Here is a 24,132-nt window from a genome sequence, read left to right on the forward strand (position 1 = left end):
TTTTGTTGTTGGCGCGCAAGGTTACAGAGGTGCGAAAACGCAATATATTGGTACAATTTGAACTTTGACCTCTATTATTTCTCTGCGCCAACGAGATCCCACGCACTTTGCACTTCAATTTGTTTTAGGGATGCAAGCTCTTTGTTGTGAATTTGTTTAATTCATGGGATCTTATAGGCGCGTCGAGTTATGAGGCTTGAAAATGGCACGAGGGCACTGTTCGTCAAAGGTTCAGGTGCGCGTAAACATGACGCGCCAACGAGATCCCAAACTTTTTTTATGCTTTTGTTATAAGCCCAACTGGAGGTTTCAAAAAATGTTTTACTTTTGTTGGGATGACCTTGGCGCACATGTTTGTGTTTGCAGGGAATGTACTATTCGTTTCACGAAGGCTTTTAGGCCGAAACTTTGATAACTGATAACTCCCAAACCGAAAGCGTCAGCAAACTAAAATTTCGGATTTATTCGTTTGGTATGATAATGTATCACTCTAATTTTTTAGAAGATCTGAGAACCCATGAATCACCACTTGGTACATTCTTACAGGCAGGTCTCTTCAATGTTAGTCACGGTGATCAGATAGACGGTAACGCGCTCTTGTAGCAACTTATCTCCAGAGGGCAGTGTAATCGTGTGAGGGATTAAACGACTTGTCAAAACATCTTACTGATTATGCGATTTGTTTGGCCTGATGGGTGCGAAGTTGAGAACACTCTAGTAAAGTCGGCAGAAACCTTCAAACCACGGATTCATCTTATAGAAACAAAAAGGGGCTTTTACAGTTGATTTATCTTTGTTTATTTATTCATGTCCTGAAAGTACATGTTAATCAAAACAACACATTTGTCACATTGATCTTTGTGGCAATATATGAATGATGTTCATGTATCTCTCAACACTACGAAAGAAAAATAGAACATCCAATACTCGAATGCCTGTAACATGAGAACATCTTGGTAACATAATCTCCTTCTTACATGTGGGTTATTATTAGAATATTTCCACAACTTGATACCAAAGTTTAGATAAAGGTGCTTTCTCTTTCCATTGTTGTAGGGGGATTTGATGCGTTTCCCATTCTAAACTTCTCTCCAACCCCAGTCAAAAAAGAAAACAGGAACGTACCTTCCCCCATTGATGTACCATGAGGGAGGGGGCCTTCCACCAAACATGGCAGTTTGCTTTCCTACATTTTGATACCAATATAAATACCCCTCATCATCACTTCAAAACTACTTGCATTTGAACTGGTTCTAGCTGCACTTTCTTCATAAACTACATACACTATTGGATGAAAGGCTAGTTATGCAATACCAAGTGTAACCGTACAGTGAAAAAAAAAAACAGTGTTTCTTGTGCAGCATTTGTTTTGGCAGCCACCGAGAGAAAATTTCAGTTAAACAAAAAGTGCCAACTAGAATTCATTTTGAAAGAGAGAACCTTCCACCACTTAGAAAAAAAATATAATACAGTTTTACACTATTTCTGTGCAGCAATGTATCTTTAGAATGTATTGACCCATTTCACCTGACGTCATCATCAAAAAAATCTTTAATGCGCCATACTGGTGGGCAATTTCACTGTGCGTTTTTATATATAACTCTGTGCGTTTTTATATATAACTCTATGCTGCGCGTTATGCAGTTAAGTGTGCATTTTAGGCGACGCGGCGTTAATACACATAAACCTTACTGCCCACCAACATGGTGAGCGTGGCATAGGTCGCCGTGTGTGATGCGCGTGCAAGGGGTCAATACAAATCTTTAGAATGAAAACCACTTTTTTGAATAACATGCGTAGCCAAAAGCTTTGGTATTAATAAGAACAGGGGCCAATTTTATAGAGCTGCTTAAGCAACAAAATTGCTTAAGCACGGAAAGCAACAAAATTGCTTAAGCACGGAAATAGCTTGCTTATTTTACACATGTTACTGGCCAAAATGTCATACCATATACATTGCTTGTGACTAGTATTTAGCTGTTGTTTACTTAGCAAAACAATTGAGTGGAATCTTGGCCGGTAATCTGATTTTACTAAGCAAGGATTTTTTTGCTCAAGCAAAATTTTGTGCTTAAGCAGCTCTATGAAATTGGGCCCAGGTGTGTGTACTTTCATTGACATCTCCACAAACATAGACAAGTTCAAAGTAGTTGCATCATAGAACATTTGTGGACATTCGGAGTACACTTATATTTACAATTGCAACACTTGTACTAAGTTTTGGCACTCAACATTTTTTTTTAGTAGGTAAATTACACAGTAGAAATCAACCAGCATGGAAGTGCCCAAACCATTAAAATTTGCACCGAAATTGGTTTACATGTACATGTATTGGTTTGTCGATCGCTGACGTCCTGCACCCAATTTAATAGAGCTGCTTAAGATGTACACAAGTAGCCAAGCACAACCAAATCATGCTTACCAGAAATAGATTACCAGCCAAAAACACCATGTCTCACATGTACAATCAGATGCTTTACCACTATGTACTGACATGTACAATAAGTGACGGACCCCTGCTAAAAACTGCTTAGCTGAAAGGTATTTAACATACTTCTCTGTTTAAGCAACTCGACAAAATTGGGTGATGCTAATAATGTGCAATGGTTCTGTTGCAGCCTTGCAACTGCATGTACATTATAAGACACTGTCAAACCAGCCGAATAACTCAATACCTATACCGAGCAGGAGGTCTAGGGGACATTGATCTGGATCTGGAGCGTCGTCTCTCCGGTGAGTATCTGTCACGTCCGTATCCTACAAAATAAACACAAAGATCACCACCTGAATAATGTGTACATATATATAAAAGAAAATATATATACAGATGGCCTGAAGTTTCCACCCAAGCAAGATCTTTCTCAAAGATGGGTTTCTGTGACAATTTGTCACCGCTTTGAATTCACAAAGGTTACAGATTATCAAAGATGCACAACACCGCCCACATAATATTTCTCATGCAACTTGCACAAATGAAGAAAGTGGTGGCAAGCTTGGCAATGTTTGTCCAAAGTGCAAACATAAACAAAAAAGCAACCCCGTTTCAACCTACATTTCCATATTACCCATAACGATTGATCTATGACTTAAAAACAATAACAAAGTGATGTCCGGCCAGCAGCTAATTCTGTCTTGAACAAAAGGTTAAACAAAGAAAGCCTACTGCGTCTGCGCTCAGGGGATCTGGAACGACTGCGAGAGCGAGGGCGGTCTCTCCAGGCCCTCTCGCTTCGATCACGCTCTTTCTTCTCCTGCTCCTTGTAGCGAAACTGCCGAGTCATTTCCCTCAGTTCTTCTTCTCTCTCCTGTGGAAAGAAAAGGACAAAGAGTGAGTGCTTTGCTTTCGGTGGAGGTGACTGATGTCTGGTTCCCTATGCTATGTAATACAGACAAAAGCCAACCGTATCAGAGCACCATGCCTTATTTTAACCTTTGTACCAATAATAAAAATAAGCCTACTTAATAAATGCAATGCCTGTCATCCTTTTGTATTAATTAAAATAGTAAATTTTACATTTAATATATTTTAAACTTTGTCAGTTTGAATAATATGGTCTTGTGGGTTTTCTTATTCCTATATATAAAAAGAAACATAATATAGATAAATACATTGTGTATGGCACAGTTCAAATAATATGACAATGGTTTAAATGACAAACAGTTGGGTCTAATCTAAAAAAGTATTGGTATTGGAAATTCAATGTCTGGCAATGATTAATATTGATAATTAATTCAATTTAAATACACAAATTCAATCAAACAATAATGCACATAACAATACAACAAAAACGTAAACATTATACGATAAGAAATACAAGATACATGTATTTATCACACCATCATCATAAACATGACAAGAACAAATATAAGAACAACATCACTTGCAAGATGGGATGATGTTGTCAAGTATAAATATTTTTCAAAAAGGAACAGAAAGAATTAAATAGGAATGAATGACAGTGTGGTCTGTATTGCAACACTGTGCAAAGCAAGGACCACAGCATCAATAAATATCAATCATAACAAAACACATACAGAAAAGCAATGACATCGATAACAATAAATAGCAAGTAATGTACATTTTGCAAACAACAAACGAAATGGGTAAGTAAATCAAGACACCAAGGAGAAGACGAGTCAGTGGACCGAGTGTGGAGTAGGATTGTCACTATTTGCACTGATAGTCCATTGAGCTGTGGTGAATCATTGGTATACATTCCTACCCAACAAAGTCAACTGTTGAGTTTTATATTACCCCGTACAAATATTCTGCTACTATGCTATGGTTTAAACTACACCTCGTTGGTGATCCTCGGTGCGTTCTATTTTCCCAAGTGGTTCACCTCGGGAAAATAGAAAGTGCCGAGGATCACCGCGGCGTTGTAGTTCTTATCAGAGCAGTCAAAGCAGTGTCACAAATTATAAGGCATTCTCATTCAGTAAATATCTGTGATAAATTTTCCCAATAAATCTTCACAACAGCTAAGAAATGTTTTCATCAGATACCGACATCGACTCATTGAGATAAACTACTCAATCCAAGTCTAGATTTTTGCCAACCACAGCTAATAACAATCATAGTGACTCTCCCTGAATATTGTAGCTTTGGCACTGATCATGATGAAAGAAAGAAGCCTTACCATTTGCTCAAGTTCTTTGGCTGATCTTTTCTGATGCTGTTTGACTTTGTCTGCTTTATCTGTAAATAAAAACAAGTTCAGTTTGTCCCATCTGTCCAATAAAAAACAAGCTATACAAAGCCTGATAAACATGAATTTTTCCTAACACTAACAGCCCAAAATCCTGCCAAATCCAGTTCAGACGTTTTTAGACAATAGAATCTGTTACAATTGGAACATGCATACCAGTTTTATCATAGTTATTTAGGATTTGAGGCGTTGCATGGGGAGGTATCAAAATATATTTAGTTTGCGGAAACACCATGTGTGTATCTACTTGCCAGGTAGAGTTTGTTCTTAGAGAACTGTCTTGCTTTATTCTACTACCGTGGAGAAGGTGTTTGGGGGTTCGGGAGACTTCTCAGTTCTGAAAAGAACTGTCCTGCTTTTTTACCCGGGCAGATGGTATAGAAAATAGGCTAGTACTTGTGGCCAAGCGGCCCAGCTCGCTGGACTGAAGCTCTGGTGTTTCTGATCAGTAGAGTACGGGTTCAAGTCCCAGTCTTGAGGCTCATATATGGCCTGAAGCAAGACACTTTGAATCGGACGTAAAAGACACTGGTCCTGTACATGAATGTTTGTAATGCACATAAAAGAACCCAGCTATGCTTATCCCTAACAGAAGGGGTTTGCCCCAGGGTTTCTGGCAGTTGCTGCTGAATTGGCGGCATCACCTTGTAAACCCTTACAAGGTGTAACATAAATGGGTCATATAAATCATAAACTTCCAATAACTGTATAGAAATAAAAAATGATAAGTGCTCTAAAAACTAGCTATTGTTAATACTTTCTGAAAGCCAACTTACGTTGTTTGTTTAGTGCTTTCTGCATTTTAAGTTTCAGCCTTTCTTGTGGTGTCATTGTTTTCTGCAAATAAATCAGATACTGATTTTAAAATCAAACAAATTATAATGCAGTCCAATCAACTTTATCTTTTGAACAACACTTTGTACTTCATCCTACGTCTGGTATCATGAGTCCTGTTCTTGACTCCACAATAAAGCTACAGTGGATTGTATTTGCTTTACATAAGCTTTGGAACCAGTCTGCCATGTATATCAACGAGGCAAATACTTCTACTTTGACACGACAGCAAATTACTCAAAGCTATTATAGAAATTTGTATTGGTGATAAACAAATATTTACAATTTCTCTCCTAGTGAATAACCCTGCAAATGCGCTTTGTCGTAACATGAATTACTTTTGTGGTTGTAATTTGTTTTTAAATTACAAACATCAAATTGATCTAGAAAACACTTCTTCTTTTGTAAAGGTTTTTACTAAGAAAGATATACCATCAAACATTTGTTTTGTTGCATAACCTAAAAATAATTTGATTGAAAGATTGCTTGGAAATAAATGAAAAATGACAGCAGCAAAAAAAATGATAAACTGTCACAAAAAGATTGTATTCAAATTAAGTTATGATTTGAAAATTACTGAAAAAAAGACAGCACCAAAAAAGTAACCAATAGTCAAAAAAGGATTTTATTGTTAATGTTATTTTTAACTTGCTTTGTCGTTTTTACAGCAGCACAGAGATTGTAAATTGGAAGCACAAAAGCGCCATCAGTTACAACTCCAAGCACTTTGAATATGGTCTGTGGTTAACAAACAATTTCAAGCACCGACCATGGCTAACTTAATTTCAAAGCAATAACTTGGCTGTCTTTATGCTGATTTTATAGAAGAAAAAACTATAAAAATGACCAGCAACTCGGAAGATCTTCCAGAAAGTAAACATTTGATAGGGGGTTGGTCCACTGTGCTATATTGATAGTGATAGACTACACTACTAAGAAAGTACTGCAACCGCACATCAAACATCTCTTTGACATTTTGTTTCTCCAACTGATTTTGCAATGGAGATGTCAACTGTTTCCAATTTTACATCCGAGCCAAAAAACAACTCAAGTCAGACAAGTGCATTTTTCTACATGTACACTATGTTAGGCTTAGTAGGAATGGTCGGCAATGCATTTGTATGTCTGGTGATGCTGCGAAATCGCAGCGTTTTCAGCTCCACAACCAATAAGCTTATCCTCCATCAGTCCATTGTGGATTTCCTGGGGTCGCTTGTTTTCTTTCTGCGCCGGTTTCTGATTTTCACCCCGTCGACCGTTCCAGACAACATCCTGGGCTCGCTGTACTGTAGACTGTGGTGGTCTGAGTGGCCACAGTACGGCATGTTTCTCACCTCAACCTACAATCTAGTTGCTATATCCATGGAGCGGTATTTAGTAACATGTCAACCCATCAAACATCGTAAGCTATTCTCAGCTCATCGCCTGATGATGATCATGGTGACATCTTGGCTGTGTGGATGGATACCTGAGGCACACCTCGTTCTCATATCTCATCTCACCAATGGAGCGTGTGATGCCGTTTGGCCAAGCCCTGCTACCCAAGCTATCGCTGGTGTCCTTGTATTTCTCAAGGATCTTCTTATCCCGGTGTTGATCATCGTCTGTTCCTACACCAAAATCATCTTGAAGCTTAGCCGGCGTTCTGCAGAGAGGATCCGCGACAATAATCAAAGTGCCGGAAACATGCTGTCTAAGACCAATAAGAAGATAACCAAGACTCTAATCTTAGTGGCTGCCTTCTATGTAATCTGTTGGACCCCAACTGACATCAACTACATCCTTTACAATCTTGGACTGAACGATAACTTCGTCAACAGCTTAGTGTTTCAGACAATGAGTACCATTGTGACAGTGAATATGTGCATCAACCCTTTGATTTACTGCTTTACCTACGACCGCTTTCAGAAACAGGCCAAGAAGATGATATTCGGACTATGCAGTAGACTGGGAACCAACAGAAGCAACCGCGTGGACACCATGGACGGATCATCCAGACACGGCACAACTGCCCAGAGGAACGTAACTGTATCAGCCGCAGTCTCCACTCAAACACTTTGAGTCACAACACAACACAAGAGTGAGTACTCCAAAACTGTCCACTGTCAGCTAGTCCTGTTCTTTTTGTGGACTGCATTAAATTTGCTGTAATTCAAAATATCACTTCAGTCCATTGACATCACAAGAAGTCTTGAGATCCTCTTCACATTCCCTTTTTCTTTATAGGTATCAATCCTATGAATGTTTCAGTAATCATGCTAAAAAAGTGAAATGTAATTTCATTTTATTCCCTGGTTGTTCTCTGCAGAAAATGTCTCATAGAAACAAAAAAATGTAGTTGAACAATTTCAAAATGGAAGCTAACAAGAAAAGAGGACACGCAATTTCTGCCTTCTGTGGTAGCTAACCAGCTAGTACCAAGCTCAAACTGTTTATTCCCTTAAAATAGCAAGGGCCGGTTTTCGCCAAATAAGTTTTGTATATATTTGTTCCCTTTTTTTAGAGTGAATTTTGACAGGTGATACTGACAGATTTGACAGATTTTCCCATATATCTCGAACAATGCACAAACTACACGAACAGTAATGTCAAGATCCTGATGCATGACCCCTTCAAATGTGGAATGCACCTCCGAATAATGCGCATCTACAATTTCCACCATTTTGGGAGTCAATTCCTTAGTGTAGATTTTGACTCCCGAAATCGCAGGCAGGAGAGGTGCATGTAAGTTCACTTCGCGTTGTGCAGTGGGTGAGTCACTAGTTCAATTGTTTTGCTGTTATTGGTTCAGATAAATCTAATAAAATTATTACGTATAACATAAAATCTTACTGACTTTGTCGACAGAGCCAGGTGTTTTACCCACACTACTTTCTGTTGATCTGCAAACGGAAAAGAAAAGGCATAGTTATTGTATGGTTTTTTTCCCCTTGTGTAATTTTACATAATTTTGATGTAATGTTAGTGTAATTTTGATATAATTTGTATTGGCAGTTGATTGGCGCCTTTAAACATCTTCGGATGAAGAGGGCACACAAAAAATGTTAGAAATTATTAAAATTATTATTAAAGTATTATTCTAGCACAGAATTTATCAAACTCTAATGAAACCAATTAGGAGCTGGGGTAATGATGATTTCAACAATATTTTACTAGTAGCCGCCAATAAAGCTCTTAAAACTAGCAGCAAATCATAGTAATTTTGTTGGAAGTACACACTGCTAACGATAATAGGTTTATCAGTTATTGACTATTAGTAAATATCAACTGGTAATGATAATAGGTTTATCAGTTATTGATTATTGGTAAATATCAACTGCTAACGATAACAGGTTTATCAGTTATTGATTATTGGTAAATATCAACTGCAAACCATTACAGATCAATACCCTTGTACATGTACTTGCATCTCGGCTTAATTTCATGGAGCTACTTCGGCAGAACAAATTGCTTGATGACTTTTTGCTCAGAAAAAAAAGGAGCAGGATAGCAGTGTGATATTACACTTTGGCTTAGTGGTGACCTCATTCTGGGAAGCATATTATTGTGCTAAAAAGCTACTTTATGTGCTTAAAGACAGTGGACACTATTGGTAACTGTCGATGACTAGTCTTCACAGTTGGTGTATCTCAACATATGCATAAAATAACAAACCTGTGAAAATTTGAGCTCAATCGGTCGTCAAAGTTGCGAGATAATAATGAAAGAAAAAAACACCCTTGTCACACGAAGTTGTGTGCTTTCAGATGCTTCATTTTGAGACCTCAAATTCTAAATCTGAGGTCTCGAAATCAAATTCGAGATAAATTACCATCATTTAAAATGATCTAAACAGGAGCACATTACTGAGAAAGGGAGATTTACCTGGTAAGCCTGCTGCCACCTAGTTTTCCAGGGGTAAAACAGAATTGCTTCAAACAGACTATTAACATTAGTTGTCAGTAGTTGATTTGGCATCGACCCAAGGGCGGTGTGTGACATATAAATATCAGCTCAACTCAGTGTTAATTTTGTCTAGAGTGATTTTTCTTTGGAGTAAAACCCACAGACAAATACCTTTTATTTTTTAAGCTGCTAGGAGTTTGTGGTAGTTTTCCCTTCTCACGGCTCACTGATCTCGATCTTCCTCTGAAACGGTCCCTCGACCTCGATCTCGACCGCGACCTGGGCCTGTGCGTCCAACCATGTGACCTCGATCTGGAGCTGGAACGTGACCTACGATACCGATCGTGGGAAAGACGCCGGGCTCCGTGTCTCTCTGGTGATCTAGAGCGAGAACGCCGGTGTCCCCTCACTGGGGATCGGGATCTTGATCGCGAACTCCAACTTGAGCTGGAGCCTCGTCGTTTATGCCGACCTCTTGACAATGAACGGGAACGAGATCTTGAGTTGCTATGGTTTCGATGCTTCCCCTGTAAAGGTGATCTTGAACGAGATCTTGATGAGCTGGTAGAGGAAGAGGAGTGTCTATGACGCCTTCTGAAACAAAGACACAGAAGCGTTGCTAATTGACTGTAAAACAATACTATAATAGGTTAGGAGACTAATGACGCAACATTGTATACAAAAGGCCTGGAATTACATGGAGGCCATGGCTTCTGTTGCCAGTTGTCTTAGCCTTGGCTCCACTTCAAAAGTTTCCCCCAAGACTTTCCAATGAAACTACCCTTTTCAAAAATGAATTTTGGACTTAGCCCTCTCAAAAATAAAATTCCAGACCTGATGCAACACAATAACGTATGTTTTTTTTCTTATGATACCAACAATCTGTATCAATGACACAGATTAACCCGTATGCCAAAGAGACTTGTACCAAGACCTTATACCCTAAAACAACTCTTGGAAGGCCAACACAACCAAACCAAAAAGTTTACCTGTTATGGTACAAAGAGAAAAAGCTATGGGGAAAAACCGACAATGTATCCTAATGACATTCTCACTCATTGATTTCTAGAAATAACAGTTTTATTAAGTAATGACCTCGAGAATTGATGATCAATGCAGGCAACTTGACATGACTACAACCATTGTGGTTGTAGTGAGCAAACGTCGCCTGAAATAGTTTTGGCATGTCATCAGAATGCCAACCTGTAGGCTACCCTACCAGATCTACTACAGCGATTTCATCACACCACGCCAACGAGGACACCCTACAGTGTTCTGGGAGGATCGAGTCCAAGAAGATGTTCACATTCCACTTCCTGAGGTAGAGCAACAAGCGGCAACAGACTGAAATGGAGACGCTTATCCAAGAAGGCCAAGGGACACCTAAGCAGCGAAGTCAAGTCAAGTCAATAGCCTAGGTACCTCTTACCAAGGATATCTCATACGGAAGTACCCACATGTGATCAAATCTAGCAAACACAGGGATTATTTGTAGTTTTTAAAAAATGACGCAGAGTGGAAACAAACCGACCGTGTCCTGGAATGAGAATCAGACCCAGACAGAGATTTGGAAGACGATTTCTGCGTCTTGCTGTTGGAGGGCTGTTCGCTCTTCGCTGCCTGTTCTTCCTTGTCCTCACCGAAGCTGGTGATGAAGGTGACCTTGCCAGTGTCTTCTGGGGAGCTGGATCGACTCCTTGAGGAGTTGGAACGAGAGCGTCTGTAGTCCTGGTATGTCGGGCTGTCTCGACTGGCATAACTGAACAGAAAATGAAAAGGTTAAACATGGTTAACACCACCACCATCCCATTCCATCGTTACCATTCTTGAAGCTCTCTTGAATTGTACAAAATACTGATCAGTCTGAGGAAGCGTTTCATTTGAAGCAATTTATATTTACACAGGCCTGTATGCTTTGAAAGGGCAATGGCACCAAGGCATTTTCTCCTTGGTAGAGGGCACCTACATGTATGAGGAAATTGTGTCATTTCATTTACTGTGTCATTTCACTAGCACAAAGGCAAAGACCAGGGGCATTCATGAAAGATCAGGCCTGTTTAACCCTTTAGCACGCACGCAACATTAAACATAATGTCACACGCTCCTTAGTGCGCCAGGAAAATTCAATCGATTTCAAGCCCTATCAAAAAAACGTTGGATAACTATCGGTGTGATTATTTTCTTGTGTTACAAGTTGAGTTTATTTTGTAGAGGATGAAATTATCTTGTGGATGATTGTCACAGTTGCTTTGTTTGTCTCACAAAATTCAAGCTTTCAGGTTGGAAACATAAGAGAGATCCAAAAAAATTGAAAACATTGTTTGCGTATCAAGCGAAGATTTGTTTACGTGGAAAGTTGTGCACACAAGTTTTTTCAACTTTACTGTCGTCCGACAGTGAAATGACTTTCGACCTTTGAACCTTACGTCATTTTTTCTTATGTGGACCATGTGCTATTTTTAGACTGTTGACATCTTGAGATCGCGCTCTATCTACGGCTGTTTACTGCGTTATAATCGCATGTGTATAACTCAAATTACACCATGTCAAACTGCGTGGGCGCGTGCGGGCGGTATGCGTGGTCATACGCAGGGCGCCTCCGGGCGTTATGCGGGCTAAAGGGTTAAAGGTTGTGTTCAAATTTGGGCTTAATCCATTGTGCGATTCAGGAGAAAATAGTGAAAATAGTGAAAACCCGTGTTCCATTTCCAGCATGTCAACACAATGTCCTTACGTTTGGTTGTAACAACTGAAGTCAGCAAATAATAATAATAGTAAGACTTGTAATGCGATCATATTCCCCCTGCTCGGTGTTCAAGGCGCTGTTGTTTTTCTTTTTGGGGGTTTTCTATATGAAATAACACATGAATATGACTTGCTTTCTATGGGAAATATTTCAAAGAAAATTGTTATCTAGTATAAGCTTCATAATCAAAGTATATAATCAATAAAAAATGCTGTTCTTAATCCAACTAATCCTGTAAACATGTAAAACCTTTCATCACAATGTTATAAAAGTTACCTTGGAGGGCTCATTTTGTTGTCTCCCCTTGCTAGTAACCTCTTCTCCACTAGCATTCGTCTCTCTCTTCTTGACTTTCTTCCCTACACATTAAGAAAATATGACACGTAGTTGAGCTTTAACATCAAATCCTATAAAATTAGTCTCAAAGACAAAGTAGTACACCATCATTTCTTATTATATATTCTTATTAAATCCTTGCGGTTATCAGGATTTTTTCCTGCACACACATCACACATTTTAAAACATTATGTTTGAATTATTAGACCCAATTGATTTCCTTACTTTTACTCTTTTAATTGTTAGGTCACACAAGTGCTACCGCCCATCAGCTAATAGACCCTTCCCATGAAATATGTAAATTGGCAAAATTAGGGAAAATCGTGCTGTTTTGTACATGGCTAATGGCTGTGTGACGCAGACGCGATTGCGCGTCTGCTTAGTGCACAATTCTATGGTGTTTGCCAACCAATAGGGTCTGTATGCATGCGTAAATGTAATTAGCATATTTCATGGGAAGGGTCCATTGTTTGTGTTGCCGAAGTGTAAGGCTTACTACCAGCCGCCAAAATAATGTACATCAACGTCATGTCCTTTTTTTAATTTTTTTTTTTATATGTGTTTATTTAGGCACTGTCTACTGCTGTATTTAAGCAATTTGGGGGGTTTTCGCGAAAGTACACAATTTGAGAAACCATAAGGAAAAACATTGTTATATGGCCAGTATAGGAACTCACAGTTCTCTGTTTTATTGCTGTGGTGTGTTAAGAAATTAACTCTTAATTATTAAGAAATACTTACTGAATACAAGGCTTTTTCTTCTTCTATCTCTTTATATTTCTTCTGCATATCCAACTCGTGTTTATCCCTCTCTAGCATTCTGAAAATATAAACAATGGTAAACTACTCCATTTGAACTTGGTTTTATCATTATTAACATTATCGTATCTTTCTGGTATTGAAACGAAGGATGCCTCATAAGTGAGCTTAACCACTGCAGCCCGCAAGCCTAAGAAAACCTGTGAACAAGGGTGCTTGCTATGTGAATCAGAAACGCTGGGATTAACCTCTTCTTTTCCATGATAAGTGTTCCGAGTTCTTGTATGTGCACCACCAACCCTAGTACATTGGACCTACAGCTTAATGTCCCATCCCAAGGACAAAGCAATGATAGTATCTTGCTCAAGGACACAAGTGTCACGGCTGGGAATCAAACCTAAACTATGCTGATCAAAAACATTCAGGTCAAATTAAATAGAGCTGCTTCAGCCACCAAAGCAGCACAGCACAGCACAACAAAAAATGCTTACGAGATTTATGTTACCAGCCAAACACATTGACACCTGTATCATTTGCGACTGGTTTTCTGCTTATTTTTGCTTAGCAAAAATTTGCCAAGCAATATTTTCTGCTTCAGCAGGTCTGTGGAGTTGGTTGAAGGGCTTGAGTCCGGTGCTTTTCACCAGGACACACCACAAAAGATAAGCAGGGTTTTTTTTGCTACCCCAAAATTGGCACACCAAAAATTTATCCACTTTCAAAGGCTCTGAAAAAAATACATGTGGATTTCTCCTTGGTAAAAAAGTACCCTATGAGGAAATTGAAAATTTCTACTTGAGCATTTCAAGGGCACCAAGGCAATGACCAGGGGGCATGGAGGCAGACGCCTCCATTGCCTCTGTGAAGTGTCAGGCCTGTCTGTACAGTGAATTCCGCTACCATGTGGTTTAGTTTACCTTATATATTCCTTTGGCTTCATGCCGTATCTAGTGCCCACAACATTAAGCTCTCCTTTTTGTTCATCATTGAGTTCATCCACATCTACATTTATATCTGATGGCAAACAAACAAAAAATAAAGAAACATGATTTGAATTCAAGGAAAAGATCAATTCCATCTCTGCTCATCATCAGACAAAATGTGCAGCAATACTTCAGCAATAGTGTCAGGGTTCAGTGCAAAACGAGCCCAAAGGTACCATAAGTACACAAAAACCTGAACATGGCTTTCTACAAACTGTTGCTCCAGGTCACACTTCGTTAAAATACGGATGGTTTTTAATGGTGTAGTGCCAGAGGACAAAAGGTCATCTTCAACATCGAAAAAGGCATCATAATCTTCTTGCCTGCAAAGTTTTTACACAGGAGAAAAACATAAAGATTTATTTTTCTTGTTGTTTTCTTACCGATGTCAATATCACTGAGACTAGTATCCGACGAGCTGTCACTATCACCTTCGTCTGAGTCTTCTCCTGCCTCTTGATTCTTATCATCTTGCCCTTTCTCATCCTTGTTGTTCACCTCATAGGTGAAACCAATCGCTGCTCTCTTGCCTTTTAGTCTATTGAACAAATTAATGTAGCATTTTGGTTATTTACCAAATAAATGAACGATGAAAAATTCTCGCTTACTAGTGAAAGTTGTCTGTTATAAAACCTGTAAAACCATAAAAAGCTTGATAAAAAATGCGTCTGTTAACTAAAAGCAATATCGTTCTTTATTTAAATAAGCAACATCCAACATTTAGAATCTGTCTTTTGATTGGTTTTAACACCTGATACAAATAATTGATAGGCAGAATTTAGGGTCGAAAGTGAAATAATTTGAGTATTAAAGGAACAGCTTGTTTCTGTCATGTACATTGAAATTAACTGCCCCTAAAACAAGTCTTGTTTGTTGTTTTTAAAGACTTTTACAGACAGATTTGAGTCAAGTTGTTAAAGGGACTGAGAGGTCATGATCAAAGGAGGCCTGTGGCTGTCCATTGAATTATGAATTCTCACCCAGTTACAAACGTGCAAAAGCTTTCTATAGATATAATATGGAACTGGGTGAGAGTTCATAATTCCTAGTAAAACCAAAAGTCCCACAGCCCCTTTAAATATTGATGAGATATTGTCAGGCCGCTAGGATAAACAATAAAAGAAGACCTTAAGGCTTACTTTTCCTTCTCTTCATTCATGGCTTTCTGTGTGCTTACGTCTGGAAACATCTCATCTATCTGAATCTGATGTAGGCATTGCTCCTCAGAAACTGAACAAGAAAAATTTACAATCATTTTTAACATCTTAAATGCTGTTCTTCCTCAAAGGTAGTCTACTGGCCAAATGCTCAATAAAACATGCAAGCACCAGTTGAAAACCCTCCAAATGGGCCCACTGGCTAGTCCAGTGATGAAAAACATCCCTATTTAATACTAAATACAGACAAGTGTTTTTCACCAGTGACTGGTGTGAATCGACAAGCTAACTGGTCCCAATGGCTAGACCCTGAAAAAAGGGAAAATGTGCTTCCCAGGTTGTATCCTAAACTTGGGTATTGATCCCCAGCTACATGTATACGGCAGTTACAGAATGAATGGTTTCTGACTGGCACCCCAGAACAAAGATAGTGACATAATACGGGGACCACCAACATTAGGGACTAGATAGCTCAGTTGGTAAAGAGCACTGGCATGTTAATCCAGTGGTTGCAGGTTCAAGTTCAGCTGTAGTCAACTTTTCTTTGTTCAACCCTAAATTAAATGATTGTAGTAAATATCCTGAGGGAATTCTGTACTGTGTCTGAAAGTATCTTGAACTACATTGCACAATATATCGATAAATTAATTAGTGTGGACCTGCTTCAAACCACATACAGGTGTCCACTTGATTAGAAAAATACAATGTTGAAACTTTGTTTTATTGCGATCATTGTTATTTGTTACTAATTAATTTATGTTGTTTCTGAATAAATAAGTTAATAAATAAATGTTATCAATTGCGTTAAGAGTCAACAGCTCTAGTCTGGTGCCAGCAATTGATATCCAGTAATTTAGCACCTACTTCCAGCGCACTCATTCTGCACAAGAGTGCGATACCGCTCATAGTAGCACTTCTCTTCGTCTGGGTCGTGAGGGGCAGGTAAGATGGCCGCTATCACACTCTGATCCGGAATGACATCAAGATGGGCCCGAGCATCGAAGCGGTCGATCATGTGCGTTTTATCTCCCTGCCAGGGCATCCTGAATAAAATCGTGGTGTGACAAAACTTGTTAAACGTTTCAGGGTTCAGTTAGGCTTAATTTCATACAGTATTACTTAGCAGAACAGCTTGCTAAAACCAACTATGTTCTAGTAGCTTCGGTTTTACTCTAAGGGTAAGGGTGAAACCAAAATTAGATAAATTAATTGAATAAATTAATATTCTTTATCCACTATGCAAACTTTACATCTATTAAGTTATGTTCTGCCTAGGCTAGCAAAACTGAGCAGGTTCAAACACCAGTCACAGATAGACATTGGCATCTAATTTTGCAGTTGGGGAGATTTTGTGCAACAATCAGGGAAGTATTTAGAATTTTATTCAACATGATAGGGAAAAATCCCAGTCCTATTTAACTTCATACAACACCTATTGGTGTTAAATTTGCATGGGGGATACACTTGGGTATGGGTAAAAGCCAAAATTAATATTCTTCATCCCGATGCAAATTTAACATCTATTATATCGATGCGGACCCGCTGCCAAAACATAGGATTCGAACTGCCTCTAGCTACCAGGGCAAACTCGGTATTCTAGTTGGTGAGACACTGCTCTAGAATTGCAGAGGTCGTGGGTTTGAATCCCACCTAATCCCACCCGAGTAATATGCCTTTGAATTTTGTTCTTCAAAGGACTTGGGAAAGTACTGACTATACAGTACTATTAAACACATTGGTGTATGGGTCAAAACCAAAACTAATATTCTTATTGTTGTTGTTACTTACATAGTTCCAGGGCCTTCTGCAGCCAAGGCAACTGCGGGATCCAAGTGTATCTTGCATGCTCTAGCATGAATTCGCAGGAACTGTGTAGGATCTTGTTTCTGTTCAATAAGGAAAGTTGAAATTTAAGCTAAAGATGTTCACCAGCAGTGGACCAAAATAGCCTCATACATATACATGTATAATCAAATATACTCATCTGCTTAAAGACACCAAACACCTTTGGTAATTGTGAAGGACTAATCTTCTCCCTTGGTGTATCTCAACATGCACAAAATAAAAACCTGTGAAAATTTGAACTCGTTTAGTCGTCAAAGTTGTAAAGATAATAAAGTTGCGAGATAATAATAATGGAAGAAAAAACACCCTTTGTCACTTGAAGTAGAGTGCTTTCAGAGGCTTGATTTCGAGACCTCAAAATCTAATTCTGACGTCTTGAAATCAAATTCGTGGAAAACTACTTCTTTCTCGAAAACTACGTTACTTCAGAAGGAAGGAGCAGTTTCTCATAAAATGTTTTACACTAACAACAGCCCTCCATTGCTCGTCACAAAGTAAGGTTTTTTGCTAATAATTATTTTGAGCAATTACCAATAGTGTCCACTGCCTTTTAAAGGAACACGTTGCCTTGGATCGGACGAGTTGGTCTATAAAAAGCGTTTGAAACCGTTTGTTATGAAATGTATATGATTAGAAAGATGTTTTAAAAGTATAATATAATGATCCACAGAAGTATCTCTCAAAATTGCACGGTTTTCTTTTTACGTCGTGAACTATCGCGGTCGGCCATTTATGGGGGTCAAAATTTTGACTCCCATAAATGGCCAACCGTGTTATTGGACGAGGTAAAAAGAAAACCACGCAATTTCGAGGCATATTTGTGTAGATCATTGTATTCTACTTTTACATCATCTTTCTAACCATATGCATTTTATAATAAACGGTCACAAAACGCTTTTCAAAGACCAACTCGACCGATCCAAGGCAACGTGTTCCTTTAAACATGAGGTTCGGTGGCACACCTTCTCACTTCTTTGACATTCACCTGCCACCTCTTTCTTCATTTTTGCCAATATAATCACCTCGTTGTGAAGAGGTACACATGTAGCTGATCTTCCAAATAAACCCAGAAACAAACTCAAATTGAATATTGTACACTGTTCTGCTTCTCCAACGCTTGCTGGACTCTCCGCTCACACATACACTGTACTTTTAAATGACTAATTCTATACATTACTAATTTTACTTGCCCCACTCTATCTCCCCCAGCCCACCCAGTCAGGCCTTATCATAATAATTAATTAATTAATTAATAAGGGAATCAATGTGTGGTTAAGAGGTTTTCAACTAGTGGTTTAAACTGGCCGAGGCCTGGTTCTTGGTAATTTTACAGAGACGAACTCGAGGAAAATTATCAAGATCCAGGCCTCGGCGGGTTTAAACCACTAGTTGAAAACAGATTTTTTTTAACACACTTTGATTCCCATTCATAAATTCCTTTTCGGTCGATAAACATCAACACTTTTTGTCACAAAGTAAAATAAATGCAAAAATTATAATTGTTCAATGATTTCTTTCAACACAAAACCCCTCTATGAAATGGTAAGGCCGTCGGGTAAACAACTCCTTATAAGGAGATTGCTGTGCGCGTCGCGCGTATCGCGTGGTGTGGCACAACTCTCCCGGCCGTTGCTCTCGACCAACAGGAATGAAGAAACTGTCTTTTTTAAGCACAGGTGCAAGCTCGCGCGTCACGCCCATGTTTCAACACTTTATACTGGTCATTATCAAAGGTTTAAACACCCCCATGTGATGCGCTCTCCACCAACAGCAATAGCGAAACTGTCTTAGGTATTTATGAATGTTATTGTTATGAATAGGCCCCTATGATTTTAAATTAAAATCAATTTTAGGCCTATTTGCCACCCCCCCCCCCCAAATGCTAATTTATTTCTCCCCCCCCCCCCCCCCCCAACTAAGGCCTAACCTAACAAATAATTAACAAACGCTTTGAATTTTATTACTGGTTTGTAATTTCTAACATGGAATTATTATTATAATCCTTATATTGAAATTATACCTAACCTTCAGAAAGAAAAGAAAAAAACTATTATTTTATCACGCAACTGATGCAGTACACATCGACGCATAGCTGCAACTTGCGGCCAGTCTCAGTGGCTGTGCAAAATCAAGCAGACAACTCTCGAGTCGTAACGTTACTTACAATCTTCTCATAAAACTCTCTCCTTCTCTCTGCTCTTTTTCTGTAATCCACGATAATCCCATGGATCTTACGTTCTTGTTTCTTGGCTTCGTGCCACATTTTGACGTTAAACACTGGGACCGGTGCAAAATTCGTGGAGCGCAGAAATTCATTCACTTTTTCCCATCGTAAAACGCCGCCATTTTGACAAAATACTACATGGCCGGGCGAGTCTATTATATCAAAAGGGGGTGTTGGCTTGCTAAGCGCGTGTGGAGTAATTATTTAAAAAGGACATTCTTTTTCAAAAAATTAAGATACAGCAGTCTGAACTGTACCAGGAAGATTTGGAAATGAATACTTAAAAGCATATTTTTACATTAATTGCTACACATTATTTGCTTTTATTTTGTGTTTTCTTGTGGTAAACCAGCCGACTAAAATTTAATGAGCTATTCTACCCATTTAAGATCCCACAATGCATCATTTTTTTTCATTGGGAGTACGTCGTACGTGTACGAAGAAACTTTTTGTTTGAACCGGGAAAATCAAAAACTTTTGACCAACTACTTCGACTAGTTCATTGGCTTTTGTAAAGGTATGTAACCAATATCGTTCAGCAATCACTTCTATAGCATCGGCTTGTTTATTTGTCAATCTCTTGAAGAGCCGTATGAGGTTGTTATATCAAGAATGTTATCAACCCTCATTTTTCGAATCCAAACTTTGATTCCCGTTTACAAAGTAAACGGTTTACGGGGAGACTGTGCAAGCTCCACCGGTGACAGACTCTGCTAATAATTGCTCACGGTCTGTATTTTCGTCATGCTGAGAATAAAGTTTCGTGTTGTAGGTTATGCTCAAACATTTACTAAACGATGAATTTTTGGTATAAATCACTCGTGCATTATTATGCCAACTATCAAATGAGTCAAAGAAACATCAACTATAAACATTATCATCTGCTAGATTGAGTTTCATTCTCCTTTTAGTTTTTTATGATAGCATGTTTAGTCACTAGATAGAACCAACAATTTGGGGGAAAATTAAATATTTTAATTTAAGTGGAAATAAAATAAAGAAAAAAATTGGGGATTATCTGCAGACTGTAATAAATTCTGACATACGTATAAATAATATGTCTACTATAGCTAAGCCTACTAGACTTAGACTTTTACTTTAGAAATTAGAGAGAGAAAATATAACGGATTTATTTTTTATTTCTGAAACCAAACATTGCTTGCTGGTCTGACATGGGGGGAAACAGATTGTTTTGGTAGTGTTTGGGCTTCAAGAGGGGGTTGGGGTGCTTGACTGCAGTGTTCAGTGTTTTGCCTTGTTATATCTCCGGATTCTAATCTACTAAGTACTAGTTAGTAGCCATATCTAGTAGCCATATGTCTTGGGACAAAAATGTAGTTAAATTTGTAAAGTAGTAATTGAATGAGATTTTTCATTTCTTTTGCACGCCATACTAGCTTCTGAAAATTCAATAAAATACCAACCAATGAACGGTTTGGAAACATATGACGTCGCTCCAATGCAATGTCGTACTTTGGCACTGTAAAATAGTGGAATATCTCTCGCAACAGAAAAGCACAATTTTTAAGATTTCAACACACAATGAAGTGTAAGTTAGTGTCATTGTAAAAAGGTTGGATAGATGATTTTCAAAAAAATCATTTAGTTTTTTATTGTGAAATTTTTCCTGTTATCCTACTGAAAACACATGACACCTGAAAACTCCAGTTTTTAATTGCCCTGACAAAAACCTATAATGTAGCACCAAACATCAGAGTAGAGACAATGATAATCATGATTGATAATGTCATTTTTTACATAGTGATTTGAGCAGATGAATCCACTTGAGTTTACTAATTATAATTTATAAATTTTTGTGACTGAAATTAACCTAAGTTTTTAGTTATATAGAGTATCAAAATAGAATACCCTCAAACCTTCTCATAATATGTTGATTGCTCGTATTTAACTATTCAACATTTTAAATTGCTACTTTTTGTACAGTACTACACGGGACCCTTTTGCTAGTTAGGGGCAACTAGCCAGGCCTAGCAGGTGTAAACTAAAAGTAAAACTGATAAGGCTTCCCTGTCTATTTTATCAATAAATAAATACTCCTGATTTAATTAATGTGCAATGAACCAATACTAATAGGATTCAAACTGAGGTGTCAATATGTATTTGGTTTGGTAACACCATGTGTGTATATACTTGGCAAGTAGATACACACATGGTGTTACCGCAAACCAAATATATAAGAATTCAAACTGCTACCGGGCCATCTTGGTTACTCCATCATGGGGGAATACCCGTGGTTTTGTTGGTAAGAAATCTGCTCTAGAATAGCAAAGGTCATGGGTTCGAATCCCAACAGAAAAATATGCCTGTGAATAGGGGGGGAGGTGTGTCACATGACTCTGGAAAGTATTTACATACTTTTACACACATCGGTTTAAGGGTAAAACCAAATATAATTTGTTCTTAATCCCCGATGCAAATTTAACATCCATTAATATTAACCAAATTTGATTTAAATTTTTAAATATCATCAACGTTTTCAGATTAATATCATTCTCCAAGACCCTACCCCCCCCCCCCCCCCATATATTAGAATAGATGTAGTGTTCACCAATCTGTTATAATCTGCACAGGGCCCTCTTCACTTTGAGGACAGCATCATGGCAGACAGTATTGTTCCTGATCTTCATTGCGATGAAGTACTATTACCTGATGATGAACTCCGACTAGATGAAACTTTCCTTGGAGAAGCAGGCCCTGGGGTCTTCTATAAGCAGACTACTCTACCAAGAAGCACAGTTGTCTTTCCAGCTGATGAGCCACAGTACTGCCATGCTGTTCTACCAGCACCGCGTGGTAACATTGAGGTTGGAGAAACTTCCTCATGTGTCGATCCTGAATGTGAAGAGCATCTTCTTGATGAGGATGCTCAATCTGTCCCATCAATGTCACACGAAGACATGACTCTTATCCAGCAAAGCTCAGCAGCCCCTCACACCACTGAAGTAAACGAGTTTCATCTACCGACCGGCACTGTCCACGCAGCATGTCTGACTCCTTGTCATCCCCAAACACCAACCGAGGCATTCACGCAGAGGGAGCCTGACCCGACCTTGCTGACCTTGCTTCTGAAACATCAACGATCTTATCTTCAGATGAAAGAATCGGTTAGTAGCAACAAGAGCTGCAATGAGCTAGAGTCCAGCAGCCATTGGAATAGCGACCTTCTGTTTGATGACGTCTGCGATTGCGATGCACACCTTGTCCCAATCACAAGATGGGATGTAGAAGAATAAAAACACACACAGAAAAAGAGGTCTCGGATCGCGTCATCCATGCTGCATGGTGGTTGCATTATTTGGTGAACATGCACATTATTTAAATTTTATCCGCGTTCGTTACCATCCACTCACAGAAAGCAACGTATCCCACTTTTATGAAATGAGCATTTTCAAGTACAACTAATAGGCCTAATAATAGTTTATTGATTTATACTGCGCCCATTCCATAAAATGTGCACAAGCGCAAAACAAAAATAACAAAAAAAAATTAACAACGCAAGGAAAAAAACACAAGGAAATACCACAATCCAAAATGTTTTAACCACAAGATCTTTACACGACTTCCCAAACAACTACGTTCAAAACCATGTGTCAAAGAGTAGAAACTTTACCCATTCGATTGGTACTTATAGGCCTTGATCAACAGAACGACCGATTTATTATTCACTTTGGTGATACATGCCTGGGAAATACATAATTATGATTTGTTCAACTGCGATTAATTTTCAGGATGAAAAACTCCCAAATGAAATCCCAAGTGCGCACAAATTGGTGACATTTTTATTTTTAAGTTCTAGGTATTAACATTTATGTTTGCATATGGACTGCAAGAATCCAGTTGTTTCCCATTATTTTATACAGGCGGACGGAAAACACTTAATCCAAGACGGCCGGTGGGAAATTAACGTGGGCTGAAGGAGGATATTTCAGAAGTAGTTGTACAAAGTTTGCTTAATGACAGGACAAATTGAATGCCGGGAGAGGGTAGAATATCCTGTCACATACAGCCGCCGGTGGCCTGCTTACCAGGTTACTTGCTAATTTTTACCATAAGTTTAGGCTCACACTACTATTTCTTGCCATTTTAGTTGTTGTCATGTAAAACACTTGGTAACAGTTAAAGGTTTTGTTTGTTTGTTTGCTGCTTGGGTGGGGTGGGTATTCTGTTCATTGTTTAATTAAAATTCTTTTTTTTAAGTGGTTTATGTGTCACATATTATGATCAACACTTTGTGGCAAATGGCAACGTCAGCAGGGGAAATAAGTCTGGCCTATCTCTGGAGTGTTGCCGGACAATTCAATTTTCAGCAATCTTTAAAAAAAAAACTCAATCAAACATTTACACTGTATTCTAATGTGGAGACTGAGTGCACTTTTAAAAGTGGAATATACATGATGCGGACGGCTTGGCCATTGCCGCTGCTGTTGACCTTGGTGCCCCTTCAAAAGTTTCCTATTGACTATGAGATTTTCCAATGGAAGTGCTTTTTTGCAAATTTAAAATGGCCTTGAAATTCCAGGCCTTTGACTCTGCAGAAAGTTCCCTTAAAATCAGCCAATCTTTCCATGTTCTAATGAACAAATTTGAAAGTGGGAACAATCATGTTTCTGATTCAGCAGGTTTTGTTTGCTAT

At 38.6% G+C, this 24,132-nt stretch overlaps 2 protein-coding genes across 4 annotated transcripts; one reads left to right on the forward strand and one right to left on the reverse strand.

Moving 5' to 3' along the window:
* Positions 1-790: 790 nt before the first annotated feature.
* LOC139936104 (CLK4-associating serine/arginine rich protein-like) lies at positions 791-19,598 on the reverse strand. Of its 3 annotated transcripts, none has more exons than XM_071930839.1 (15): positions 19,419-19,598; positions 17,198-17,295; positions 16,274-16,452; positions 15,392-15,482; positions 14,636-14,790; positions 14,187-14,283; positions 13,252-13,330; positions 12,451-12,533; positions 10,960-11,187; positions 9,600-10,019; positions 8,380-8,425; positions 5,486-5,546; positions 4,641-4,699; positions 3,164-3,305; positions 791-2,757 (listed from the first exon to the last, which is right to left on the reverse strand). In XM_071930839.1, the coding sequence occupies exons 1-15, from the start codon at positions 19,515-19,517 to the stop codon at positions 2,669-2,671; spliced, it is 1,926 nt and encodes a 641-aa protein (XP_071786940.1). In that variant the 5' UTR covers positions 19,518-19,598; the 3' UTR covers positions 791-2,668. The 3 variants fall into 3 exon arrangements, 2 of the variants coding, with proteins under 2 accessions (XP_071786940.1, XP_071786930.1); XM_071930829.1 differs by having other exon boundaries at positions 9,600-10,022; XR_011785903.1 differs by lacking the exon at positions 791-2,757 and having other exon boundaries at positions 3,225-3,305; positions 8,376-8,425; positions 9,600-10,022.
* Positions 19,599-19,893: 295 nt separating this feature from the next.
* LOC139936119 (uncharacterized) lies at positions 19,894-22,989 on the forward strand. The gene is made up of 2 exons (XM_071930854.1): positions 19,894-19,995; positions 22,070-22,989. The coding sequence occupies exon 2, from the start codon at positions 22,097-22,099 to the stop codon at positions 22,730-22,732; it is 636 nt and encodes a 211-aa protein (XP_071786955.1). The 5' UTR covers positions 19,894-19,995; positions 22,070-22,096; the 3' UTR covers positions 22,733-22,989.
* The last annotated feature ends 1,143 nt before the right edge of the window (positions 22,990-24,132 follow it).

This window comes from Asterias amurensis, chromosome 1, assembly GCF_032118995.1.
Source record: "Asterias amurensis chromosome 1, ASM3211899v1".
NCBI classification, from domain to species: domain Eukaryota; kingdom Metazoa; phylum Echinodermata; class Asteroidea; order Forcipulatida; family Asteriidae; genus Asterias; species Asterias amurensis.

What these genes read in the sequence shown, in the direction of transcription:
- LOC139936104 (XM_071930829.1), bottom strand. Translation starts at nt 19,517, where the DNA reads ATGTGGCACGAAGCCAAGAAACAAGAACGTAAGATCCATGGGATTATC. An exon ending in AAGAAAAAGCCTTGTATTCA is followed by an intron (nt 12,534 to 13,251) that starts GTAAGTATTTCT and finishes CTTAATGTGTAG; the next exon opens with GGAAGAAAGTCAAGAAGAGA. An exon ending in CACCTGGCTCTGTCGACAAA is followed by an intron (nt 5,547 to 8,379) that starts GTCAGTAAGATT and finishes ATTTATTTGCAG; the next exon opens with AAAACAATGACACCACAAGA.
- LOC139936119 (XM_071930854.1), top strand. Translation starts at nt 22,097, where the DNA reads ATGGCAGACAGTATTGTTCCTGATCTTCATTGCGATGAAGTACTATTA.